Below are 22,542 nucleotides of genomic sequence, written 5' to 3'. Positions count from 1 at the left end.
TGTGCGGTTAGCACAGCCGAGTTTCAGAACAGGCAGAAACAGCAGCCTAGACTTTTCTGGGGGGTTAAGCGATAGGGACCCCAACTAGCATCATTATTGCTCTACTATTGTGTAGTCTAACAGGGTAGAGCTCTGTGGTTCACTACTACTCTGTGGAGTGACAGAGCTAGGTACTCTGCGCTCTGTTCACATTGAGTGATGTTTAAACCCTGTGTGATCGAAGTGCTTTCTCGCAGCTTTGAGCCACCATTGTTCACTAGCTGTGATTTAGCCTATTTTATATTTAGTGTGATCCGCAAACACTAACAGTACACTAGCACCAGGGTCTGACTAGTAATGGTGGACGAGCAGCAGCTCCTGCGGAATATCCAGCAGCTGGAGAGCAGGTTGTCCGCATTAGAACAAGCAACTTCAGCTGTGGATCTATCTGCAGTAGCGGCACAGGCAGCCAGTAAAGTCGCTACTGGGGTTTCTGCTCCCCAATAAGTTTTCTGGGAATAGCAAGGCTTTTAGGGGATTTGTGAACCAGTGCTCGATCCAGCTGGAGCTACTTGGCTCATGGTTCTCATCTGAACAGGCCAAAGTAGGATTTGTGGTGTCCCTTTTAATGGAGTGTGCTACGCCATTATGGGAACATAAGGACCTGGTGGTCCAGAGCGCCTCTCATTTTTTGGGCACCCTGAAGCAGGTCTTTCTTGGACCCCAGGTTACCCATGATGATGCACTCCAACTACTAGCATTGACTCAAGGCTCTTTTCCGACCAGCCAGTTCGCTATCTGGTTTCGGACGATAGCTTCCGAGCTGGAGTGTCCAGATAAGGTCTTGGTCTGGGTGATCTGGAGGGGTCTTGCAGACCATGTTAAGGATGCTTTGGCCACTAGGGATATCCCAACTACACTGGAGGACTTAATATCCATATCCACTCATATCGATCTTTGGTATGCTGAACGAAGATTGGAGCGAGCCCATTGTAGATAACGATTCAGTTAGCACCAAATTTTACCAATGCTTTGGGGTCTCCAACTCGGATGAGCAAACTGGTGAAGCCCAAGATGGTTTCTCGGGTGGAGGCTAAATCCCTTTCCGTATGTTCTCCACCAACTGGTTTTGTCTGTAGACAGGCTGGTCATTTCGCCAATAGGTGTCCCAGGCATCAGAGAGAATGACCGCCTCTGGTGGCTATTGGAGGAGGCTCTCTAGATATGTCAGATGTGTCTTCCAAATTAACCCTTAAGGTGACACTGTCCTACGGCTTGACCTCTCACACTACACAGGCTTGTGTGGATTCCGGGGTTGAGGGTAATTTTATGTCTTCCTCCTGTGCTTAATGGCACGCAAAACCCCTAGTGATGCTCCCTTAGCCCTTTGCCATCTGGGAGGTTAATGTATCTGCGTTATCATCTCAAATTACTCATCAGACCATTCCGCTTACCCTTGTGTTCTCTCCACAACATCAGGAGATAATCTGTTTGTTGGTCATCCCCGAGGGTATTGATGAGGTATTGTTAGGTATACAGAATATACAGGAATGGAGTAGGTCATGTGAGGGACAGTGTCTCAGAGCCCAAGTTCACGTTGGGTCATCTGAAGTTACTACAGATCTAACCTCGCTTCCTATACACTACTGGCAACATGTGGCCGTGTTTTCAAAAAAAGCCTCAGAGACTCTTCCTCCCCATCACCCTTATGATTGCATGATAAACCTCATACCGGTGGCAGAGCCTCCTTGTGGTCGTATTTACCCTTTGTCCCTTTCGGAGACTGAGGCGATGTCGGAGTATGTAAAGGAGAATCTGGTGAGGGGATTTATTAGGAAGTCATTGTCTCCTGCTGGGACTGGGTTCTTCTTCGTCCAGAAGAAAAACGGGGAACTCCGTCCTTGCATTGATTATTGGGGTCTGAATGCCATCACCATTAAAAATAAATATCCTTTGCAACTTATTTCTGAGCTCTTCGACAGTCTGCGGGGTGCTAGGATATTTACCAAATTAGATCTGCTTGGCGCCTATAATCTAATACGTATACGAGAAGGTGACGAATGGAAGACTGCGTTTAATACTCAGGATGGTCATTATGAGTACCTGGTAATGCCGTTCGGTCTCTGTAATGCCCCCTCCATCTTCCAGGCCTTCGTCATTGACATTTTTCGGGAGATGTTACTCACTTCTGTAGTCACCTACTTGGATGACATTCATATTGTTTCTTCCAATCTGACTACTCATAGTAGAGATTAGAGATGAGCGACTTTGCCTTTTTTCGGGTCGAGTCGGGTTTCATGAAACCCGACTTTCGCAAAAGTCGGGTCGAACGAAATCGGCCGATTATCGTGAAAAGTCGAAGGCCGACTGAAACACGAAACCCAATGCAAGTCAATGGGGAACCAAGGTCGGCAGTGAGTGGAGGACCGGAAACACACCTACAGTGCCCATTTTAATGCCAAAAACATAAATTTTTATTACTTAAGCTTGTCAGTCTTAATTTACTTTATAATAATAGTTAGGCATTGAAAACTGGGGGTTATTGGGCTAAAGTTGTGGGGGAGGGGTAGGTGCTGGCTCTAGATTTTCGTGGGCCCAGGGCCAAAGAGTGTCAATGGGCTCCTTTAACACATGCCACAATTCATGATCCTCTGATACAGCAGAGAAATAGCGGTATAGTACAATGAAAAATACACCACTTCTTACATCACATGACTGATATCCATATTAAATTCTCCAATAGCTAAAAAATCGGACAGTATATTACTCCATACAGTATTATGGCGACCGCATAGTGCGCTATACAGAGTAATGATGCCCATATATTTCTCCATGCAAAATCATTGGTCCCATATAATGTTCCATACAGTATATGATGAGCTCCACGTAATGCTACAGTAAATGTTGGTACCCATGGATGAAGCTCCACTGTCTTATGGGCCCAAATAATGCTCCATATATAATGGGCCCCATTTCTAATGCTCCAGTGTATAATGGGCCCTGTAAATGCTGCTCCAGTGTCTGATGTCCACCTTTGGAATGCTCCAGTGTATGGTAGGCCCCATATATCATTCTCTAGAGTATAGTGCTCCCCAAAAATTGCTGTCCCAACCTTGAAAACAATTACATAAGTCTCCTTGCTAGGGAATCCCTGTACTAGTCTGGACTCCTTGTCGTCCCCATCTTCCATCTCTCTGCACTTGGACTGTTTAGGCAGAGGGCGTACAGACGTGATGTCATCGCGCTCTCTGACCAGAATGTCACTGTCAGGAAATGCGGAAGACGTCACGGCGGTGGAGCAGGGAGAGGTAAGTATTTCAACTTTGCAAGTGCTGTGATCCTGAGCAAGCAAGGGGGGGCCCACTCGTTAGTGATGGCACTGGCACAGGGCCCCTCATAGTACCGCGGTGTGTCTGACGGCGGGTGGGGCGGTGTGTCTGTCGGCGGGTGGGCCGGCCCTCCCACCAGCAGAGACACTTTTGTGTACTATGTGGGGCCCTGTGCCAGTGCCGTCGCCCAAGAGTATGCCCCCCCACCTGCTCAAGGAACCTGCACTTTCATCTACATCTTCCTCTTTGTCACCATGTAAGGTGGTATAGTATGCAGGAAGGGGAACCTGAGTTTCATCAGGGTCAGATTCTGGCTGTGTAGAGTGCGAGGGGAATGTAGTGGTCTGGGTCAATGTACCAGCAGAATCATCTAGCAGTGGCTGGGCATCAGTGCACTTGTGTTGCCCCCAGGAGTACGGTCGCCACAGTGGCATTACCTTCCTCCTAGGGAGTGTGATGTCATGCTTGGGAGCAACGAAGGATCTCTCTAGCAGTTAAACCAACACACAACACAGTTCCCACTCCAGGCCAGCAGGGAGAGCTGTGAACCTGACTGCTAAGGAGCTGCTCTCTGTGGTCGGGAGGAGGGAAGTTAGGGCAGTTTGTGAAGGGAAGGGGAAGTGTGTGGATGTGAGAAGGGGAGCTGGAGGATGAGCAGAGTTAAGGCTCACTCCTAGCTGGAGCGCATGGTCCGGATTCCGGTCTCCGCGTTTGTATGGACACTGACGGTCCTGCAGCAGAAACCAGAGGAAGTAGCAGCTGTAAATGCTCTGTTCCCAACTAAGGCTCAGAGGCCCCAGCAGCGACTTGTGTGAGCCAGAAGGAAAAGACTACGGCTGCCTGCCATACGAGAAAGTTTCAAAAAAGAGTCAACAGGGGGAACTTCAGTGAACTCAATACTGCGAGTACCTCAGATAAGCGCTAGAACGGAGGCCACACTACCTAGCTGCAGAGACAGAATTCCTAATTTGCTTCCAGGCTGACCAACTCCTTCTCCATCTGTACTTTGGGTCCTGTACGGCACTTACCAAGTACAGGTAAAGGAACTGCACGACTGTGTCTGTCATCTTTCTCCTGCGCCTGGCGCACAGCTCTGCTACATCCTGCACTGCACACCATCTACCAACTCTTTCATCTGCCCTGCGACTACGGCCCTACCTGTGCAGGGCTTCTACATCTTAGCTGCACCGCAACATCTGTCCCAGAGAAGCGACACAGCAGTGCTGGTCAATCTGATCAGAAACCACAGGTGGCATCACGTATCATTCATCTATAAAGGTTATTCACCCATTTGCATGGACGCCCCGCCCATGCCCACTGACCGGATCGCCACCACCGTGACACATCCTTCTGAGACACCGGCCCGGTACCGATTAACCCCACTGCCCTGGCTGACCACCCACACTCCATGTCAGATTCATCTTGGACTGGGGAATTCACAATTTGACTAGATAACCCAGGCATGGTATGTGGGAAAATGCTACATGGACTAATGTGAAGTGTGGCCTGCTGCATCATTCACTTTTGGTGGGAGTGAAGGACACAAGGAAAGGGGTTCTTCCTGACCAGGAGCCAGCACTTGACCACTCAGTGCTTGCATTTTTTGAAACTTCAGAAGAAGAGGGCATATTTGCTGGAGTCTGTTTCGGCAATGTAAGCCAAAACCAGCTCCTGATGCTCCGGCTTTAAAAGCAGTTAAGCTATTCCCAGAAAAGGTAGCCTTCCAGGCCTTCCGGAGCCAAACCATGACGCAGGCTCAACACCTCCTGCCTTAGCTGCTATTGTGCTTTTGGCACTACCAGCAGATGCACCACCACCATCAGTACCAGCAGGCCCCCCCATGCCCACGTCCGCGGCCTCTTCCACCATACTTGAAAAATTTTGGAGAAAATATACCCAAAATAAAATCAGATATGTGGTACTGTATCAGAAGCGTACAGCTCTATACAGTAAAAGGATAATTGTCAATCTCCCTATATATTTCATGAGTCACACAGAGACGCACACAGGGTCAGTATGAATTAGACAAAAATATAAAAAGTAGAAAAAGGGTACAGTATCATCAGATACCAGGTATATATAGTATAGTTTAAGCATTCTAAATCTCCATATATATTTCAGGATGCAGACACAGACGCTGTCAGGCTCAGTATGGATTACAACACAATATAAAAAGCCGTAAAATGGTAATGGATCTGAAGCCCTCAGCTGTGCACAGTGTAGGGGTCATTGTCAATCTTAGTGTTTATTTCCACAGTCAGAAACAGACTCTCACTTGGTCAGTTTGGATTAGACCAGAATATAAAAAGCAGTAAATGGGTAATGTATCTCAAGCGTAGCGCTGTGTACAGTGTTGGGGTAATTTTTAAATCTACATATAAATTGAAGGAGTAACCTACAGACTCTCACACGCTCAGGTTGGATCACACCACAATATAAAAAGAAGATCCGCAAGAAATAATCACACATGTGGGCCAATGTTCAATGTGTCAATGATACACTTAGAGTGGTGGTTGGAGGAGGACTTCCTGGCAGAAAAGGTGCAGTATCACCAGATACCAGGTATATATACAGTGGGGCAAAAAAGTATTTAGTCAGTCAGCAATAGTGCAAGTTCCACCACTTAAAAAGATGAGAGGCGTCTGTAATTTACATCATAGGTAGACCTCAACTATGGGAGACAAACTGAGAAAAAAAAAATCCAGAAAATCACATTGTCTGTTTTTTTTAATTTTATTTGCATATTATGGTGGAAAATAAGTATTTGGTCAGAAACAAGCAATCAAGATTTCTGGCTCTCACAGACCTGTAACTTCTTCTTTAAGAGTCTCCTCTTTCCTCCACTCATTACCTGTAGTAATGGCACCTGTTTAAACTTGCTATCAGTATAAAAAGACACCTGTGCACACCCTCAAACAGTCTGACTCCAAACTCCACTATGGTGAAGACCAAAGAGCTGTCAAAGGACACCAGAAACAAAATTGTAGCCCTGCACCAGGCTGGGAAGACTGAATCTACAATAGCCAACCAGCTTGGAGTGAAGAATTCAACTGTGGGAGCAATAATTAGAAAATGGAAGACATACAAGACCACTGATAATCTCCCTCGATCTGGTGCTCCACGCAAAATCCCACCCCGTGGGGTCAGAATGATCACAAGAACGGTGAGCAAAAATCCCAGAACCACGCGGGGGGACCTAGTGAATGAACTGCAGAGAGCTGGGACCAATGTAACAAGGCCTACCATAAGTAACACACTACGCCACCATGGACTCAGATCCTGCAGTGCCAGACGTGTCCCACTGCTTAAGCCTGTACATGTCCGGGCCCGTCTGAAGTTTGCTAGAGAGCATTTGGATGATCCAGAGGAGTTTTGGGAGAATGTCCTATGGTCTGATGAAACCAAACTGGAACTGTTTGGTAGAAACACAACTTGTCGTGTTTGGAGGAAAAAGAATACTGAGTTGCATCCATCAAACACCATACCTACTGTAAAGCATGGTGGTGGAAACATCATGCTTTGGGGCTGTTTCTCTGCAAAGGGGCCAGGACGACTGATCCGGGTACATGAAAGAATGAATGGGGCCATGTATCGTGAGATTTTGAGTGAAAACCTCCTTCCATCAGCAAGGGCATTGAAGATGAAACGTGGCTGGATCTTTCAACATGACAATGATCCAAAGCACACCGCCAGGGCAACGAAGGAGTGGCTTCGTAAGAAGCATTTCAAGGTCCTGGAGTGGCCTGCCTCCTGAGACATATATTTTGAATGTGTACGCTATCCATACATGTTATCCGGGAATACGGTACCCTTTCTAACCTTTGTGCAATCACGTGCAATCCATACTGGGCCTAACACCATCTGAGCCTGCCTCCTGAGACATATATTTTGAATGTGTACGCTATCCATACATGTTATCTGGGGATACGGTACCCTTTCTAACCTTTGTGCAATCACGTGCAATCCATACTGGGCCTAACACCGTCTGAGAATGATAGATGGGGCCCACCATACACTGGAACATTCCAAAGGTGGACATCAGACACTGGAGCAGCATTTACAGGGCCCATTATACACTAGAGCATTAGAAATGGGGCCCATTATGTTTGGAGCATTATTTGGGCCCATAAGACAGTAGAGCTTCATCCATGGGGACCAACATATACTGTAGCATTATGTGGAGCTCATCATATACTGTTTCAAACATTATATGGGACCAATGATTCTGTATGGAGAAATAGATGGGCCTCGTCATGAGATGTAAAAAGTGAAGTATTTTTCATTGTACTATACCGCTATTTCTCTGCCGTATCGGAGCATGATGAGTTGTGGTATGTGTGAAAGGGGTGCTCTTTCGCCCAGGGCACATGAAAACCTGGAGCCAGCCCTCCCCCCCACAGTCTGTAGCCAAATAACCCCCATTTTTCAGTGCGTAACTTGTATTATGAAGTTAATTAAGGTTGACAAGCTTAAGTAAGAAGAATTGATGCTTTTGGCATTCAAATGGGCACTGTTGGTGTGTTTCCTGTCCTCCTCTCACTGCCGACTTTTATTCCCCATTGACTTACATTGGGTTTCGTGTTTCAGGACGACCCCGACTTTTCCCTATAATCGGACGATCTTGCTCGACCCGACTTTTGGAAAAGTCGGGTTTCACGAAACGAAACGCGACCCTAAAAAACCAAAAGTCGCTCAACTCTAATGACGACTACTGGTTGGCCAGCATCCTGGATCCACGCTATAAAGGCAAATTACAAAACATCATGCCACAGGAGAACCTTCACCTAATATTGGCTAATAAACAAGCAACTCTGGTAAATCGGTTGCTTGAGGCATTCCCAGCACACAGCAGCGGTGATGGTTCTCACACGAGCCGTACGGGCCGGGGGCAGCTTGGCAGAGGTGTTCATGGTGCACACAGCAGAAGTGGCGTTGGAGACAGGGGTTTCATGACAATGTTGTGGACTGATTTTTCAAGTACCGCTCACACAACTGGTAATACAGCATCGATGGAAAGTGACAGGAGACAGCAGTTGTCAACTATGGTTACAAACTACTTTTCCTCCCATATCGATGTTCTCCTACACAGGTCATTCCCCTTTGACTGTTGGGCCGCTAAACTGGACACCTGGCCTGAATTGGCACAATATGCCTTACAGGAGCTCGCTTGCCCAGCTGCAAGTGTGCTATCGGAAAGAGTCTTCAGTGCAGCTGGATCAATCCTGACAGAAAAAAGGACCCGTCTGTCAACCCAAAAAGTGGATGATCTAATCACCAGATACCAGGTATATATACAGTGGGGGAAAAAGGATTTAGTCAGTCAGCAATAGTGCAAGTTCCACCACTTAAAAAGATGAGAGGCGTCTGTAATTTACATCATAGGTAGACCTCAACTATGGGAGACAAACTGAGAAAAAAAAATCCAGAAAATCACATTGTCTGTTTTTTTATTTTATTTGCATATTATGGTGGAAAATAAGTATTTGGTCAGAAACAAGCAATCAAGATTTCTGGCTCTCACAGACCTGTAACTTCTTCTTTAAGAGTCTCCTCTTTCCTCCACTCATTACCTGTAGTAATGGCACCTGTTTAAACTTGCTATCAGTATAAAAGACACCTGTGCACACCCTCAAACAGTCTGACTCCAAACTCCACTATGGTGAAGACCAAAGAGCTGTCAAAGGACACCAGAAACAAAATTGTAGCCCTGCACCAGGCTGGGAAGACTGAATCTACAATAGCCAACCAGCTTGGAGTGAAGAATTCAACTGTGGGAGCAATAATTAGAAAATGGAAGACATACAAGACCACTGATAATCTCCCTCGATCTGGTGCTCCACGCAAAATCCCACCCCGTGGGGTCAGAATGATCACAAGAACGGTGAGCAAAAATCCCAGAACCACGCGGGGGGACCTAGTGAATGAACTGCAGAGAGCTGGGACCAATGTAACAAGGCCTACCATAAGTAACACACTACGCCACCATGGACTCAGATCCTGCAGTGCCAGACGTGTCCCACTGCTTAAGCCTGTACATGTCCGGGCCCGTCTGAAGTTTGCTAGAGAGCATTTGGATGATCCAGAGGAGTTTTGGGAGAATGTCCTATGGTCTGATGAAACCAAACTGGAACTGTTTGGTAGAAACACAACTTGTCGTGTTTGGAGGAAAAAGAATACTGAGTTGCATCCATCAAACACCATACCTACTGTAAAGCATGGTGGTGGAAACATCATGCTTTGGGGCTGTTTCTCTGCAAAGGGGCCAGGACGACTGATCCGGGTACATGAAAGAATGAATGGGGCCATGTATCGTGAGATTTTGAGTGAAAACCTCCTTCCATCAGCAAGGGCATTGAAGATGAAACGTGGCTGGATCTTTCAACATGACAATGATCCAAAGCACACCGCCAGGGCAACGAAGGAGTGGCTTCGTAAGAAGCATTTCAAGGTCCTGGAGTGGCCTGCCTCCTGAGACATATATTTTGAATGTGTACGCTATCCATACATGTTATCCGGGGATACGGTACCCTTTCTAACCTTTGTGCAATCACGTGCAATCCATACTGGGCCTAACACCATCTGAGCCTGCCTCCTGAGACATATATTTTGAATGTGTACGCTATCCATACATGTTATCTGGGGATACGGTACCCTTTCTAACCTTTGTGCAATCACGTGCAATCCATACTGGGCCTAACACCGTCTGAGAATGATAGATGGGGCCCACCATACACTGGAACATTCCAAAGGTGGACATCAGACACTGGAGCAGCATTTACAGGGCCCATTATACACTAGAGCATTAGAAATAGGGCCCATTATGTTTGGAGCATTATTTGGGCCCATAAGACAGTAGAGCTTCATCCATGGGGACCAACATATACTGTAGCATTATGTGGAGCTCATCATATACTGTTTCAAACATTATATGGGACCAATGATTCTGTATGGAGAAATAGATGGGCCTCGTCATGAGATGTAAAAAGTGAAGTATTTTTCATTGTACTATACCGCTATTTCTCTGCCGTATCGGAGCATGATGAGTTGTGGTATGTGTTAAAGGGGCGCTCTTTCGCCCAGGGCACATGAAAACCTGGAGCCAGCCCTCCCCCCCACAGTCTGTAGCCAAATAACCCCCATTTTTCAGTGCGTAACTTGTATTATGAAGTTAATTAAGGTTGACAAGCTTAAGTAAGAAGAATTGATGCTTTTGGCATTCAAATGGGCACTGTTGGTGTGTTTCCTGTCCTCCTCTCACTGCCGACTTTTATTCCCCATTGACTTACATTGGGTTTCGTGTTTCGGGACGACCCCGACTTTTCCCTATAATCGGACGATCTTGCTCGACCCGACTTTTGGAAAAGTCGGGTTTCACGAAACGAAACGCGACCCTAAAAAACCAAAAGTCGCTCAACTCTAATGACGACTACTGGTTGGCCAGCATCCTGGATCCACGCTATAAAGGCAAATTACAAAACATCATGCCACAGGAGAACCTTCACCTAATATTGGCTAATAAACAAGCAACTCTGGTAAATCGGTTGCTTGAGGCATTCCCAGCACACAGCAGCGGTGATGGTTCTCACACGAGCCGTACGGGCCGGGGGCAGCTTGGCAGAGGTGTTCATGGTGCACACAGCAGAAGTGGCGTTGGAGACAGGGGTTTCATGACAATGTTGTGGACTGATTTTTCAAGTACCGCTCACACAACTGGTAATACAGCATCGATGGAAAGTGACAGGAGACAGCAGTTGTCAACTATGGTTACAAACTACTTTTCCTCCCATATCGATGTTCTCCTACACAGGTCATTCCCCTTTGACTGTTGGGCCGCTAAACTGGACACCTGGCCTGAATTGGCACAATATGCCTTACAGGAGCTCGCTTGCCCAGCTGCAAGTGTGCTATCGGAAAGAGTCTTCAGTGCAGCTGGATCAATCCTGACAGAAAAAAGGACCCGTCTGTCAACCCAAAAAGTGGATGATCTAATCACCAGATACCAGGTATATATACAGTGGGGCAAAAAAGTATTTAGTCAGTCAGCAATAGTGCAAGTTCCACCACTTAAAAAGATGAGAGGCGTCTGTAATTTACATCATAGGTAGACCTCAACTATGGGAGACAAACTGAGAAAAAAAAATCCAGAAAATCACATTGTCTGTTTTTTTTTAATTTTATTTGCATATTATGGTGGAAAATAAGTATTTGGTCAGAAACAAGCAATCAAGATTTCTGGCTCTCACAGACCTGTAACTTCTTCTTTAAGAGTCTCCTCTTTCCTCCACTCATTACCTGTAGTAATGGCACCTGTTTAAACTTGCTATCAGTATAAAAAGACACCTGTGCACACCCTCAAACAGTCTGACTCCAAACTCCACTATGGTGAAGACCAAAGAGCTGTCAAAGGACACCAGAAACAAAATTGTAGCCCTGCACCAGGCTGGGAAGACTGAATCTACAATAGCCAACCAGCTTGGAGTGAAGAATTCAACTGTGGGAGCAATAATTAGAAAATGGAAGACATACAAGACCACTGATAATCTCCCTCGATCTGGTGCTCCAAGCAAAATCCCACCCCGTGGGGTCAGAATGATCACAAGAACGGTGAGCAAAAATCCCAGAACCACGCGGGGGGACCTAGTGAATGAACTGCAGAGAGCTGGGACCAATGTAACAAGGCCTACCATAAGTAACACACTACGCCACCATGGACTCAGATCCTGCAGTGCCAGACGTGTCCCACTGCTTAAGCCTGTACATGTCCGGGCCCGTCTGAAGTTTGCTAGAGAGCATTTGGATGATCCAGAGGAGTTTTGGGAGAATGTCCTATGGTCTGATGAAACCAAACTGGAACTGTTTGGTAGAAACACAACTTGTCGTGTTTGGAGGAAAAAGAATACTGAGTTGCATCCATCAAACACCATACCTACTGTAAAGCATGGTGGTGGAAACATCATGCTCTGGGGCTGTTTCTCTGCAAAGGGGCCAGGACGACTGATCCGGGTACATGAAAGAATGGGGCCATGTATCGTGAGATTTTGAGTGAAAACCTCCTTCCATCAGCAAGGGCATTGAAGATGAAACGTGGCTGGATCTTTCAACATGACAATGATCCAAAGCACACCGCCAGGGCAACGAAGGAGTGGCTTCGTAAGAAGCATTTCAAGGTCCTGGAGTGGCCTAGCCAGTCTCCAGATCTCAACCCTATAGAAAACCTTTGGAGGGAGTTGAAAGTCTGTGTTGCCAAGCGAAAAGCCAAAAACATCACTGCTCTAGAGGAGATCTGCATGGAGGAATGGGCCAACATACCAACAACAGTGTGTGGCAACCTTGTGAAGACTTACAGAATACGTTTGACCTCTGTCATTGCCAACAAAGGATATATCACAAAGTATTGAGATGAAATTTTGTTTCTGACCAAATACTTATTTTCCACCGTAATATGCAAATAAAATGAAAAAAAAACAGACAATGTGATTTTCTGGATTTTTTTTTCTCAGTTTGTCTCCCATAGTTGAGGTCTACCTATGATGTAAATTACAGACGCCTCTCATCTTTTTAAGTGGTGGAACTTGCACTATTGCTGACTGACTAAATACTTTTTTGCCCCACTGTAGCATAGTTTAAACATTAAAAATGTATGTCTATATATCAGGAGTAGTGTTGAGCCACCACGCTAGAGTTTGGTTCGCCAAACAGGAGACAAGTTCGTCGAACGTTCGACGAACACCGTCGAGCCCCATTGAAAACAATGGCAGGCAAACACAAACACATACAAACACATAGAAAACAATTACAAAACACCTTAAAAGGTGTCCCAAAGCAGACACAGTGCTCAGAAGACAAAAATAACATATGGAAAAGGGCAACTACATATAGAAAAGAGGTGGAGGAGTAAAAGGAGGAGGAGGAGACACAGATATAGGCATGTCATGCCCTTATAAAGTCAATAAAGGCTTGACTAAAAATCTAAAATAAAAAAATCTAAAGTTCTAAAATCGAAGACGATCATATACCGTTGGACTTCCCACCATAAATTATGCCAACTGCCGATCCAACAAACAGCAACATTGTACGCCTTCAGAGTCCTCCTGGATGGAGAAAGAAAAATGTTGTGAAGAAGAAACGGAGAGTGGTGGTCATGGGGGATTCCCTGTTGAGAGGAACAGAGGCCGCTATCTGCAGACCGGATATAACTTCAAGAGAAATGTGCTGTCTTCCAGGTGCAAAAATTAAAGATGTGTCTGACAGGATATCAGGACTCTTCAGACCTACAGATGACTACCCATTCCTGCTACTACATGTGGGGACAAATGACACCGCAAGAAATGACCTGGAAACCATCTGCAGAGACTTTGAAGACTTAGGCAAGAAAGTGAAAGAACTGGGAGCGCAGGTGGTCTTCTCTTCCATCCTCCCAGTGGATGGCCATGGAACAAGGAGGTGGAATAAGATTCTGCAGGTGAACAACTGGCTACGTCGATGGTGCCATCAGCAACGATTTGGATTTATGGATCACGGAGTGAATTACTTTTACGATGGACTACTTGCTAGAGATGGGGTGCACCTTACGAAGACTGGAAAACATGTATTTGGAAGTCGCCTTGCTACACTTGTAAGGAGAGCTTTAAACTAGAACAACATGGGAAGGGAAGCAAAAAACCAGAAAAAGCCATACACCTCACAAATGCTATTGAGAAGTATGCTATTAGAAGTGGAAAGGAAGAACAAAGACAAAAGAATCTAATTAATAAAAAAAATGGAGAAAGAGAAATCAATCACAAACTAAAATGTTTCTATACTAATGCACAAAGCATGGGCAACAAACAAGGAGAATTGGAACTACTAACACAGGAAAAGAAATATGATGTCATTGGAATCACTGAAACTTGGTGGGACGATACACATGATTGGAATACAAGACTAGAAGGATACAACTTATTTGCAAGAAACAGACTTGATAAACGAGGAGGAGGTGTCGCATTGTATGTTAGAAACGCGTATATCTGCACAGAGATTGAAGCTTCAGAGGCTGGGAGTTCTGTGGAAACTGTTTGGGTAAGAATACAAGGACAAAACAATGGAAAGGACACCATTGTAGGCATTTACTACAGGCCGCCTGTGCAAGCTGAAGATATGGATGAACTCTTTATGCATCAAATTGCCAAGTTCTCCAAAAAATATGACATACTGTAGTTGTCATGGGAGATTTCAACTATCCAGACATTTGTTGGGAATCTCTCTCAGGCGAAACTAACAGGTCAAGGAAATTCTTATCCTCTCTTGCTGACAACTTTATCTTCCAAAAGGTAGGGGAGAAAACAAGGGGAACTGCTACCTTGGATCTAATCCTTATAAACAGGGAGGAAATGGTTGAGGAGGTAAAAGTGGCTGGGACCCTAGGAGGTAGCGACCATGCTATTTTAGAATTTTGGATAACTAGAGGAGGAAGACCTGTGAAGACTCAGACGTCAAGGTTAGATTTCAGAAAGGCAGATTTTAAGGGATTCAGAAAGAGAATTGGAGGGATCCAATGGCTGGATATCCTTAAGGACAAAAATGTCCAGGAAGGATGGGAAATCTTGAAAAATGAAATTCTCACAGCACAATTGTTAACAATTCCGAAAAGAGGGAAGAATAGGAAGCATTTAAGGAAACCAGGATGGATGAACACAGAACTTAAGCACATGCTAAAAAGGAAGAAAAAAATGTTTATAAAATGGAAAGAGGGAGGCATATCTAAAGAAGAATATAATGCTGTCTGCAGAACCTGCAGGGCACAAATCAGATTATCTAAAGCTGAAAATGAATTGAGGCTTGCAAGAGTTGTCAAAAGCAATAATAAAGGATTTGGGGGATATGTCAAAAGTAAAAGAAAAGTCAAAGATGCTATAGGATTTTTACAGGATGAAAATGATGAAATGGTAAGACAGGATGTTGAGAAGGCCGAACTTTTAAATTCCTATTTTGCATCTGTTTTCTCTCAGAAAGGAAATGTAACATCAACTGTTCTTCACTGTCCTATTAAGGGAATAGAAGAATCCAGGATATCTATAAACAGAAAGATAGTGAGGAAACACTTAGCTAACCTAAATGAATTCAAGTCTCCTGGTCCAGATAAATTACACCCCAGAGTACTGAAGGAGATAGCAGAAGAAATTTTTGAACCCCTCTCCATAATCTTTGAAAATTCTTGGAGAACAGGAGAAGTCCCAGAAGACTGGAGAAGAGCAAATGTTGTTCCTATCTTCAAAAAGGGGAAGAAGGTGGAACCAGGCAACTATAGGCCGGTGAGTCTGACTTCTATACCAGGAAAGATCTTTGAACAAATTATTAAACAACATGTATGTCAGTACCTGGATAAGAATGAAGTAATTAAACAGAGTCAGCATGGGTTTGTAACTAATAAGTCATGTCAGACTAACTTAATTTCCTTCTATGACGGAATCACTGATTGGGTGGATAAAGAAAATGCTGTAGATATAGTATATCTTGACTTCAGCAAAGCATTTGACAAAGTATCTCATAAAATCCTTATTGAAAAAATGACTAAGTATGGAATGGACAAGGCAACTGTTAGGTGGATTCATAACTGGCTTAGTGATCGGACCCAAAGAGTGGTCGTAAATGGTTGCACATCCAGTTGGAAGAATGTCTCAAGTGGGGTACCACAGGGCTCTGTCCTGGTCCCTGTATTGTTCAACATCTTTATCAATGATTTAGATGAAGGAATTGAGGGTAAACTGATTAAATTTGCTGATGACACAAAGCTAGGAGGGATAGCTAATACTAGAGAAGAGAGAGAGTGGATTCAAAAAGATATAAATAAACTGGAGAAGTGGGCAGCAACTAACAGAATGGTTTTTAACAGGGAAAAATGCAAAGTACTACATCTGGGCAATAAAAATGAAAAAAGCATATACAGAATGGGAGGAATAGGGCTAAGCAACAGCACATGTGAAAAAGACTTGGGTATACTAATAGATCACAGACTGAATATGAGTCAACAGTGTGATGCAGCAGCAAAAAAGGCAAATGCAATTCTAGGATGTATTAACAGAAGCATACAGTCTAGATCACGTGAAGTCATTATTTCCCTCTACTCCTCTTTGGTCAGACCTCATCTGGAATATTGTGTCCAGTTTTGGGCACCACATTTTAAAAAAGACATCAACAAACTGGAGCAAGTTTAGAAAAGAGCGACCAGAATGGTGACTGGTCTACAAACCCTGTCTTATGAGGAAAGGTTGCAGGATTTGGGAATGTTTAGTTTGCAAAAGAGAAGACTGAGAGGAGACTTAATAGCTGTCTACAAATATCTAAAGGGCTGTCACATTGTAGAAGGATAAACTTTATTCTCATTTGCACAAGGAAAGACTAGAAGCAATGGGATGAAACTGAATGGGAGGAGACACAGATTAGATATTAGAAAAAAACTTTTTGACAGTTAGGGTGATCAATGAGTGGAACAAGCTGCCACGAGAAGTGGTGAGTTCTCCTTCAATGGAAGTCTTTAAACAGAGGCTGGACAGACATTTGACTGGGATGATTTAGCGAATCCTGCTTTGAGCAGGGGGTTGGACCAGATGGCCCAGGAGGTCCCTTCCAACTCTACGATTCTATGATTCTATGATTCTATGATTCTATGATCGGGCGGTGTTATTCCCACGACCCACTGAACAGCGTCCATGAAGGCAAAGTGTTTGATTTCCGGGGCAGTATGGTTGCAAAGCTGAACCTTAAAGGAATGTCCAGAAGGGCATCACTAGGAGTGGAGCCTGTGGCTTAATTGGACTCTGCACGGTCAACCTCAATCATGCCAGCTACGGAAAAGAAGGACAGATTGCAAGCTTTGTCAATTCTGTGGGTGGTGGTGCATGGCCGTTTTTAGTTGTGCTAGCGATTTGTCAGCTTAATTCCGTTAACGAACGAGACTCCGGCATGACCCCGCGGTCCGTGTCAAGCTTACTAGAGGGACACGCGAGGCTCTGGCATGCGAGATTGAGCAATAACAGGTCTATCATGCCCTTACATGTCCGGGGCTGCATGCACGCTACACTGAAAGGACCAGCGTCTGTCGCTTACAGGTGCGGATAACCCGCTGAACCCCGTTAGTGATGGTGATCTGGGATTCCAATTCTTCCCCACGAACAAGGATTTCCCAGTAAATGCAAGTCAACCAGAATTCTGCAATTAGGCCTAACCGCCATTCCAGAAAGAATGTGAAAAAATTAATTGTCCAAGTCACAGGTGCTGTAGCTTGCTTAAAAGCTGGGCTCCTCTGCTGAGTAGCATGCAGTTCTTACATAAACAGGCGGCATAGCTAGGTGTTATGAATGAGTCACCGGAGGAGGAAAAAACAAAAATACAAGCTAAGTCCAGAAAGCCGGAGAGGTTGGTAGCTAGCGGATTGCAGACCCCTGATCACAACAACTAACAGTAGCCGTGGAGCGTTCCTACGGTGGTCCTAGATGCCTCGTCACAGTCGGAGAACTAAATAAGCCTAAAGAAAGAAAGGGGAAATCTAAACTGCCCCAGAGCAGACCCCAAAGCAATAGACAGCCCCCAACATGTATTGTCGGTGAAAAGAGATGAAAACACAAACACAGACAGAAAGACAGGCAGAGCAAATGATGGGGCCCAACTGACTAGACAGGAAAGGACAGAAAAGATGCTGGCTGCAATCCGCAAAATCCCTACCAAAAATGTCCCAATACGTCTGATAGAAAAAACAGCCCTGAAGTCACTAGACTTCAAAATCCCTATATCAGCACTCCGATATATTCTGAAGACAGAGCAAAAGAGAATTAACCGATCAGGGACAAAAATGGAAATTCAGCAAAGCCCCAGCCGGGGCTGGCTGAACACAAAACTAAGCAAATCAGACAAAATCTCATGGAACAATAACAGAGCAAAAACTTAGCTTTAGAAGACAGGAACTGAACTGGAGGCCAGAGCTCAGAGCAGAGAAATCACCAGCAACCCTACAGGGCGTCGGCTGCCTTATATCCACTCAGAGATTCTGGATGTCAAATCGCAATCCAATTGCTCAGGTGACAGGTTTCTCCCATCCAAATCAGTTTCACCACCTCCTTTCACCAGCAGAGGGAGTTCATCGGACATCAAAGGTGAACGAGAAAATGAGCTCATAACAGTACCTCCCCCTTGAGGAGGGGTCACCGAACCCTCATCCGCGCCACCAGGCCGATCAGGATGGGCCCGATGAAAAGCACGAACCAATCTTTCAGCATGAATATCGGATGCAGAGACCCAAGAATTATCCTCCTGGCCATAACCCTTCCACATAACCAAATACTGGAGTCTCCGTCTAGCCAGATGAGAATCCAGTATCTTCTCAACCTCATATTCCACATTACCTTCAATCAATACAGGTTCAGGAGGTGCCACCACAGGAACTACTGGCTCAACAAACCTCTTCAACAGAGACTTATGAAACACCTTATGGATCTTAAATGTAACAAGAAGAGTCAATCGAAAAGAGACCGGATTAAGAATCTCCAAAATCTTGCAAGGTCCAATAAATCTAGGTTTAAACTTTGGAGAAGCCACCTTCATAGAGATATTCTTTGATGACAACCAAACCATATCACCCACCTTAAACTGGGGACCAATGGTCCTATGCCGGTTGGAAAACCGCTGGGCCTTTTCCTGGGACAGAGACAACTTATTCACCACTTGGTCCCATATCTGGTGCATTCTCTCCACCACAGTGTCAACACCTGGGCAGGCAGAAGACTCCCCCTGCCCTGAAGAGAATCGAGGATGAAACCCAAAGTTACAAAAAAAAGGTGACATCAAAGTGGCAGAACTAGCTCTATTATTTAAAGCAAATTCGACCAAGGGCAAAAATGAAACCCAATCATCCTGATCAGCAGAGATAAAACATCTCAAATAAGACTCCAAAGTCTGATTTGTTCTCTCCGTCTGCCCATTGGTCTGAGGGTGAAACGCAGAGGAGAAGGACAACTGAATTCCCAGCTTGGAACAGAAAGTCCTCCAAAATCTAGACACAAACTGAACTCCTCTGTCAGATACAATGTTCTCAGGAATCCCGTGAAAGCGAACCACCTGTTGCAAAAACAAGGGCACCAACTCTGAGGAAGATGGCAACTTGGGGAGTGGTACAAGATGGACCATATTAGAGAATCTATCACAAATCACCTAGATAACAGTCATTCTCTGAGAGACAGGCATGTCAGAAATAAAATCCATTGAAATATGGGTCCATGGCCTCCTGGGCACCGGCAAAGGCATCAACAACCCACTAGAGCGAGAACAAGATTTAGACCAGGAGCAAGTCCCACAGGACTGCACAAAACTCCTGACATCACGAGGTAAGGCAGGCCACCAAAAAGACCGACTCACCAAATCTCTAGTACCAAAAATACCTAGATGACCAGCCAATGCGGAGCAATGAACTTCAGACATTACTCTCTTCCTCCACTGGTCATGAATATACAATTTTCCAATGGGATAATGCTCAGGTTTGTCCTCCTGAAACTCTTCCAGAGCACGTCTCAAATCGGGCGAGATGGCAGAAAGAACTACCCCCTCACCTAAGATGGTAGCAGGCTTGGTCACAATAGGAGAATCAGCAAAGAAACTCCTAGAGAGGGCATCTGCCTTGACATTCTTAGTGCCCAGGAGAAAAGAGACCACAAAATCAAAACGTGTGAAAAACAAGGCCCACCTAGCCTGTCTAGGATTCAAGCGTTTGGCCGACTCAAGGTAAATCAAATTCTTGTGGTCAGTGAGGACCACGACTTGATGTCTACCTCCCTCCAACCAATGTCTCCACTCCTCAAATGCCCATTTCATGGCTAACAGTTCCCGATTCCCCACATCATAGTTGCGTTCAGATGGGGAGAACTTTCGGGAAAAGAAAGCACAAGGATTCATTTTAGATGTTACAGGATCTTTTTTGGACAAAACAACTCCTGCACCAATCTCAGAAGCGTCCACCTCTACCTGAAACGGGAGTGAGACATCAGGTTGCCGCAAAACCGGAGAATTGAACCTCCGCTTCATCTCCTGAAAGGAAGAAGCAGTCTCTGGAGACCAATTCAGCACATCAGAACCCTTCTTAGTCAAATCAGTCAATGGTTTGGCAATACCAGAAAAATTAGCTATAAATTTCCGATAAAAATTAGCAAAACCCAAAAACTTCTGGAGGGCCTTCAAAGAAGTGGGCTGAACCCAATCATAAATGGCCTGTACCTTGGCCTGGTCCATTTCAATAGTTGACGGAGACAAAATAAATCCCAAAAATGAAATCCTCTGTACACCAAAAAGGCATTTCGATCCCTTAACATACAGGGAATTCTCCCTCAAAATCCGGAACACAGTCCGAACATGTTCCACATGAGAGTCCCAATCCCTGGAAAAGATCAAAATATCATCCAGATAGATGATCAAAAATTTATCCACAAATTCCTGGAAAATATCATTCATGAAGCACTGGAAGACAGAGGGGGCATTAGTGAGCCCAAAAGGCATCACCAGGTACTCAAAATGTCCCTCCGGAGTATTAAACGCTGTCTTCCATTCACCCCCATGCTTAATGCGAATAAGATTATACACCCCCCTGAGGTCAAGCTTGGTAAACCAGCAAGCACCTTTAACTCTGGAGAATAGATCAGAAATCAGGGGTAACGGATACTGATATTTAACAGTAATTTTGTTGAGGTCAATACAAGGCCTTAATGAACATCCTTTCTTGGCCACGAAAAAAACCCAGCACCCAAGGGTGAAGAGGATGGTCTAATTTGACCCTTCTCCAATGACTCGTTAATATAAGATCGCATAGCCTCGTGCTCGGGTACAGATAAATTGAAAAGTCGACCCTTGGGAAATTTACACCCAGGGTTCAACTCAGTTGCACAGTCCTCCTATGAGGAGGCAAAGACGCAGACTTATTCTCACTAAACACATCATAAAAATCAGTCAAATAGTCAGGAACATCATGCGACTGGGGAGAGGTGGAGAAAACAGGAGCATTGCTAAGGGCACACCGACAACCTCAACTCACCACAGACACAGATTTCCAATCCAAAACTGGATTATGGATTTGCAACCAGGGAAACCCCAGAACAATGGTATCATGCAAATTATGCAACACCAAAAATCTGCAATTTTCTTGATGGTCTGGGGCGACCCGCATTACCACCTGGGTCCAAAACTGAGGTTTATTCTTCGCCAAAGGAGTAGCATCAATACCCCTCAAAGGGATAGGCGTCCGCAGAGGTGTCATAGGAAACCCACAATGTTTAGCAAAATCCAAGTCCATCAGGTTCAGAGCCGCTCCTGAATCCACAAAAGCCTTAGCGGAAAATGTGGACATGGAGCAGATCAGAGTAATTGCCAGAAGAAACTTAGGTTGAACACCACCCACAGCAAATGTGTGTGCAAAACGTTTCTCTCGTTTAGGGAAGACAGAAATAATATGAGAGGCATCTCCACAGAAGAAACAAATCTTATTACGCCTTCTGAACTCCTGACGTTGCGCCCTAGACAAAACTTTATCACATTGCATAGGTTCAGACATTTGTTCAACAGGTGGCAACATTTCTCGCGTAATTTTACGTTCACGTAAACGCTGATCAACCTGAATGGCTAATGACATAGAATCGTCAAGACCAGAGGGAACAGGAAATCCCACCATAGTATCTTTTACGGTTTCTGACAAACCCTTCCGAAAGAGAGCTGCCAAGGCACCATCATTCCAGGTAGTAAGGACCGCCCACTTTCGGAATTTTTGACAGTACGACTCTGCAGAATCCTGACCCTGGCTCAATGCCAACAGGGCTTTCTCAGCTTGATCAATAGCAATAAAGTTACGCTTTTGGTGAACGAACCATTCTTGAACGGAACCTCGAACAGCCGAATTGTAAGCAAAGTGTTCGAGTTCGACGAACGGCTCGAACACCACCCAAAACAGCAAGAATTTTAACTTGACAAACAGGTCGACACGAACACCGCTCATCTCTAATCAGGAGGCAGACTCAGATGGTCTCAGGCCCAGTATGGATGTGACAAGATTGTAGAAAATTGAGAAAGGGTACAGTATCACCGGATAACAGGTATATATGTAGCATAGTTTACACATAAAAAATCTATGTCTATATATCAGGAGGCAGGCTCAGATGGTCTCAGGCCCAGTATGGATTCGGCAAGATTGTAGAAAGTTGAGAAAGGGTACAGTATCACCGGATAC

At 45.0% G+C, this 22,542-nt stretch overlaps 1 protein-coding gene across 1 annotated transcript in view; it reads left to right on the top strand.

Annotated features, from left to right (window-relative positions):
* The first annotated feature begins 336 nt into the window (after positions 1 to 336).
* LOC141098809 (vomeronasal type-2 receptor 26-like) overlaps positions 337 to 22,542 on the top strand; it is an 85,755-nt gene continuing 63,549 nt past the window's right edge. The window contains exon 1 of the mRNA XM_073586785.1: positions 337 to 451. Within this exon, the coding sequence (XP_073442886.1) occupies positions 337 to 451 (115 nt within the window). The remainder of the gene's footprint in view (positions 452 to 22,542) is intronic.

This window comes from Dendrobates tinctorius, unplaced genomic scaffold, assembly GCF_039654945.1.
Source record: "Dendrobates tinctorius isolate UK_male_01 unplaced genomic scaffold, ASM3965494v1 ptg000095l, whole genome shotgun sequence".
Lineage (NCBI taxonomy): Eukaryota > Metazoa > Chordata > Amphibia > Anura > Dendrobatidae > Dendrobates > Dendrobates tinctorius.
The sequence above is the reverse complement of the archived record's forward strand: the minus strand, read 5'-3'. Positions and strand labels throughout refer to the sequence as shown.